This window comes from Colobus angolensis, unplaced genomic scaffold (assembly GCF_000951035.1).
Source record: "Colobus angolensis palliatus isolate OR3802 unplaced genomic scaffold, Cang.pa_1.0 Scaffold199, whole genome shotgun sequence".
Taxonomy (NCBI): domain Eukaryota; kingdom Metazoa; phylum Chordata; class Mammalia; order Primates; family Cercopithecidae; genus Colobus; species Colobus angolensis.
In genome coordinates, this window is record NW_012115143.1 from 1,714,318 (window position 1) to 1,720,454 (window position 6,137).

At 41.0% G+C, this 6,137-nt stretch overlaps 1 protein-coding gene across 1 annotated transcript in view; it reads left to right on the forward strand.

Annotated features, from left to right (window-relative positions):
* Positions 1-223: 223 nt before the first annotated feature.
* The window catches only part of PDIA3 (protein disulfide isomerase family A, member 3), a 20,272-nt gene continuing 14,358 nt past the window's right edge, over positions 224-6,137 (forward strand). Inside the window, exons 1-3 of the mRNA XM_011941165.1 lie at positions 224-393; positions 2,432-2,510; positions 5,269-5,386. Coding sequence (XP_011796555.1) covers positions 287-393; positions 2,432-2,510; positions 5,269-5,386 — 304 coding nt within the window. The 5' untranslated portion in view covers positions 224-286. The remainder of the gene's footprint in view (positions 394-2,431; positions 2,511-5,268; positions 5,387-6,137) is intronic.

The following is a 6,137-nucleotide window of genomic DNA, read 5'->3' on the forward strand; positions in this document are numbered from 1 at the left end:
CACTTATCAAAAAGCACTTGACACATGGCACACATGATGAAGTGATGATTATTGGGTGAATATATGTTGGAATTCATTATCAACTGTCAGGTGCCATCCTTGAGGATAGATAGAATTAATTATGTTTTAATATTTTCTAGGGGTGGGTGAAAGAAGTAGTGGTTAATCTTGAAGGATCTATGTTAACTGACTCTGATTTCCCTCAAATACCACCTGAGTTCCATTCCTGGTGGATTTGAAGAGGGGAGTTTCCTCCCGCCTCGTTGAAACTCTTTTTGTGGATTTGATGACCTTATGGGTATTGCCAAAGTTTAAGGCAGTGGATTTTAGTCCCAGCCTTGCAGCTTACACACACACCTGGTTGCTCCCCAGATTTCTGGAGATTCTCAATCTGTAAGCCATGCATACTTTTTTTGTTTTAATGCTCCATGGGTATTTTCGATAAGCATCTAGAGTTGACACCCACTAGCTTGACCTAGTAACTATTGTATGTGATTTTTTTATCTTAAAGTGTTTGAAGATAGTTGAAACGATTAACTCATAAATCTGTTGCCTCAGCCTTGACAACTACTATATATTCAACAGAAATCTCTCTTCTCTTTATTTTCATTGCTGCCACTCTGGTAGAAGCTTTTATTGTCTGCCATATGAAATATATTATCTTCTAGATGCCTTTGTTCTTGTCTCTGTTTTCTCCCTTTCTGTCAGTCTTTGAAATTGCTCATTGATGTAGTGTTAGTACACATGCATGCACATTTATTATCTCAAAAGAGCCCTTTACAGTTCTCTGAATGCATCCTGCTTACTGGTGTTCTTTTATGTTTGCTCTGCTATCTCCCTCATCTTGAATACCCTGCCCTCTCCTCTCTGAAGTGCTAAATCCTTCAAGACCCAGATCCAGTTGTTACTCCCTTTAAAATACATTTACTATGCAATATTAAAGGAATACAGAGGATATAATGAGTAATACCCTATTTCACACACATAAGATCTTATATCACTGATTGTGAGAGGAACTATCTTGTGTCTCACTGAGAAAGAAATACTACCATTGAAACTATAACATGACTGCAAAACATATCTTAATTTCCGAAAAAAAAATGAATCTGTGAAATACAGCATAAGGAATACCATTTGTTTGCACTCAGTCTGAAAAACATAGCCAGTACTTTGAAGTTCCCTATGTGCCGCTTTACCATCTTATACACTCCTTTATCCTGAATTTGATATTTGTCATTTGGTTCTTTTATACTTTAATAGGCCTGTTGAAGACCTTGGAGAATAAGCTCTTATAGTCCTTTATTTTAAACAAGTTTTGGATGTACAATATTTCCAAGTCATCCATCACTTAATAAAATTACATAATTGACTGTTGAACTACATCTGCTCAAGTTTCTTCTCATTATATTATCTTTCTATTTTTGCTGTCTGTGGGGAGGTTACAGAACTCACCCTCTCAACGTGATCCCTCTGCAACCCATTGGCTTTTGAAGATGTGATGTACAGCTGGTGCTGGCTGTATATACACTGATTAGGACTTTCTGGGCAGAGGAGCAGGTGCTTCTGGTGGCCCTCTGGGAAAGGTATTCTAGTTTACATGTTTTGTTTTCAGTTCTCATGGCCAGGTGAACTGTGTAGCTGTAAAAAATCGGGCCTGCCATCTAAAAGACATTACAGGGTTTCAGTCACAGTTTTGTTGCCTCCGAGATGGAGTCTTGCTCTGTCGCCCAGGATGGAGTGCAGTGGTGCAATGTCAGCTCTCTGCAAGCTCCACCTCCCAGGTTCAAGCGATTCTCCTGCCTCAGCCTCACGATTAGCTGGGATTACAGGTGCCCACCACCACGCCTGGCTAATTTTTGTATTGTTAGTAGAGATGGGATTTCACCATGTTGGCCAGGCCAGTCTTGAACTCCTGACCTCAAGTGATCTACTCGCTGTGGCCTCCCAAAGTGCTGGGATTACAGGTGTGAGCTTCAGTCACAATTTTTAACAGCCACAATGCTGGTTTTCCAGGGAATTGTATTTTCCTCTGGGGAGTTCTATCAGAAATGGGATTATTTCTATCTTGTCCTTCATTCAGCCTCATTAATTGGTCAAAAGGGTATTAACCCATTCAACCCTCTTTAATAATGTGGCGTACACTTTTGACTACAGCTTTCACGACTTACTTATACTTTATATTGAGAAAATAAAGCTGCCCTGGGTTAAGCCAGTACTATATAGTTAACCTCAGTCTAGAGGTAGGACCTTTACCTTCTGCGAGTTCTGGTTTACTTTAACAATAATGAATGTTGTTCATGTGATGATTTTGCTTTTGGAAGTGTCTACTAGCTCAAAGGTAATATTATAGTTTGAGATTCTTCCTAGTGAGACAACATTAACAAATTCACAGGATTAAACTGAGAATTTGGCTTTTTTAATATGTATATAGGTGTGGACACTGCAAGAGACTTGCTCCTGAATATGAAGCTGCAGCTACCAGATTAAAAGGAATAGTCCCATTAGCAAAGGTAAGTACAGGTGGGTTCTTCACTAACGAATGTGAAGTATTTTAAAAAGTAGTTTGTTGTCTCAGCTTTGTTACTTGGAAAAAAATAACAGTAATAAATAGTTTGTAAGATTAACATTCATTTTCTATACTCTTATTCTGCTAAGAAGAGTGAATATTAGTTTCTGGGCAAATACTTAGCTGAATTAGTTTCAAAAGATTAAAAGTAGTGGCTGGGCACGATGGCTCATGCCTGTAATCCCAGCACTTTGGGAGGCCGAGGTGGGTGGATCACGAAGTCAAGAGATTGAGACCATCCTAGCCAACATGGTGAAACCCTATCTCCACTAAAAATACAAAAATTAGCTGGGCGTGATGGCACACGCCTGTAGTCCCAGCTACTCAGGAGGCTGAGGCAGAAGAATGGCATAAACCCGGGAGGCGGAGCTTTCAGTGAGCTGAGATCCGGCCACTGCACTCCAGTCCGGGCGACAGAGCGAGACTCCGCCTCAAAAAAAAAAAGAAGAAGAAGTAAAATAAAATAGACCAGGTGTGATGGCTCACAGCTGTGATTCTAGCAGTTTGGGATGATCACTTGAAGCCAGGAGTTTGTTCCCTGGGCAACAAAGCAAGACCTCATCTCTACAAAAAATTTAAAAAGCTGGGTGTGGTGACTCACCTGTAGTCCCACCTTCTCAGAAGGCTGAAGCAGGAGGATTGCTTGAGGCTGCAGTGAACTATGACCATACTACTGGACTCCAGCCTAGGTGATGGAGTAAGACCCTGTCTCTTAAAAAAACAATCCCAGTACTTTGGGAGGCCAAGGCATGCAGATCACTTGAGCCCAGGACTTTGAGACCAACCTGGGCAACATGGCAAAATTCCATCTCTACTAAAGATACAGGCAGGCTCCCATAGTACCAGCTAATCAGAGGCTGAGGTGGAAGAATTGCTTAAGCCAGAGAGGTTGAGGCTGCAGTGAGCTGTGATTGAGCCATTGTACTCTAGCCTAGGCAATAGAGCAAAACCGTGTCTCAAAAAAAAAAAAAAGAGTAGTAAAGTATATGGTAAATAAGAATTAAAGGTCAAATATGGAAAGCAGAAGTACAGCTAGAAAGGCTAAAATAATCATTGAGGCTGGGCATGGTCGCTCACGCCTGTAATCCCAGCACTTTGGGAGGCTAAGGAGGGCGGATCACCTGAGGTCAGGAGTTCGAGACCAGCCTTGCCAACATGGTGAAACCCCGTCTCTACTAAAAAATACGAAAATTAGCCATGTGTGGTGGCAGGTGCCTGTAATCCCAGCTACTTGGAAGGCTGAGACAGGACAATCACTTGAACCCAGGAGGGCGGGGGGTTGCAGTGAGCTGAGATCATGGCCACTGCACTCCAGCCTGGGCGAAAGAACAAGACTCCATCTCAAATCATCATCATCATCATCATCATCATCATCATCATCATCATCATCATCTATGAGTAAATGAGTTCCCTAAACTGCCATATGATAATCACGATGATGGAAATATGAAAATGATTTGAGGATATTGATGAAAATGTAACCAAATGGTTAACTGTAAACTTGTGTTTGTTTTTACAATTAAAGTAATGCTTCTAGAATGTTGCCATTCTGTAGTAAACCCGTAGTTGTTCTAGTCTAAAAGTTCATACTTCTGCCAGCCTCAAATAGTTCATATATAAGGCTATTTTTGGAAACTACTTTTAATCCTATCAGGCAGCTTGCCATAGGAAAAAAAATATTCAATCACAGCTGGGCACTGTGGCTCACGCCTGTAATCCCAGCACTTTGGGAGGCCAAGGTGGGTGGATCTCCTGAGGTCTGGAGTTCAAGACCCGCCTGGCCAACATAGTGAAACCCCATCTCTACTAAATTTACAAAAATTAGCCAGGCGTGGTGGCGGGTGCCTGTAATCCCAGCTACTCAGAAGGCTGAGGCAGGAGAATGGCTTTAACCCTTGGGGTGGAGGTTGCAGTGAGCCGAATTCGCGCCGTTGCACTCCAGCCTGGGAAACAAGAGTAAAACTCTCTCAAAAAAAAAAAAAAAAAGGTGCAATCATAATTCCTACCTGTGTGACTATAGACACATTAATTTTCTGGATCTCAGTTTACCCATCTTAGAGCATAAGGATCATACTTAAGAATCTTGTGAAGATTAAATGAGATAATATATGCAAAGTACTCGTACCTGGGTTGGAGTAAGTGACTCATTCCAGGAAATTATTTTCCTTCTTCCTGATAGGTCTCACTAGATCTGTTATGTTATGGTATAGCCCAGATTCAGACTAGCTCAGGGAACATATACAAGTATTGGTACCTTTGATACTAGCTCTAAGTGATTTGCAAAATCAAATTATATTCCACCTAAAGGATATGTACCTCTATCTATATATCCCCTTGGTGATAGTCATAATCAAAGTAAGCCACTATTAATAATTTAAGTGATTTATCCCTCATGTGTTCTGAGGCAGAAAAAAGATGAAGACTACTGCTTTAGCTAATAGAGACTCCAAGAGCAGGATTTAAACAGTAACTTTTGCATTTTATGTGAGGCCCAGGAATCTCAGTTTTAAAGAATTCCTTAGGCAGTTCTGATGTAGTTAGGCAAGCTCCAGTCTGCCTTGCAAATCTAATGTTCTATGGCATGTATGTCAAGAATTCCTTGATCCCCTTAGGATTTGACCAATCCTATTATTTTGAGAATATAGGAGGAACCTGCAGCAGATACTTGGATAAGAAAATTGTTTGTATATTTTGGTCTTTAGGTTGATTGCACTGCCAACACTAACACCTGTAATAAATACGGAGTCAGTGGCTATCCAACCCTGAAGATATTTAGAGATGGTGAAGAAGCAGGTGCTTATGATGGACCTAGGACTGCTGGTAAGGATCCTGAATTACATTCTGGAAACTGTTAAGTACGTTATTATTTGTAGTGGAAACATAAAAATGTGTTTTTCTACACAGTGTACTTTCAGTCTTAAAAATTCCTCATCTAAAAGGTCAGTTAGTTTGGTGGTAACAAAAGACCTCTCTAAATGAACAGATTATATAAGTAATACAGAAAATACACAAACTTGATTTATAAGGTCAGCTCAACATTTTTTCATTTTACAAATATTTATTGAGTATTTGTAATGGCATATTTAGAATATGTCAGATATTCTAAATATACTAGGTGGTTGGTATTTGTTGATAAAACAGACAAGGTCCCTACTCTTGTGAAGCTTACATTCTGGGGGATGAGGGGAAGAAGGCAACAAACAAGTTTTAAAAATATAGATGAGCTGGGTGCAATGGCACATACATACCTATAGTCTTAGCTATTCAGGAGGCTGAGGTGAGAGGCTGTCTTGAGCACAGCCTGGGCAATATTAGCCCCCATCTCTAATAAAAAGTGTGGGCCGGGCCACTGTGCCCAGCCCACACCTGTAATCCCAGCACTTTGGGAGGCTGAGGTGGGGAGATCACAAGGTCAGGAATTTGAGACCAGCCTGGCCAGCATGGTGAAACCCCATTTCTACTAAAAATACAAAAATTGGCGCTGGGCGTGGTGGCACACGCCTGTAATCCCAGCTACTCAGGAGGCTGAGGCAGGAGAATCGCTTGAACCTGGGAGGCGGAGGTTGCAGTG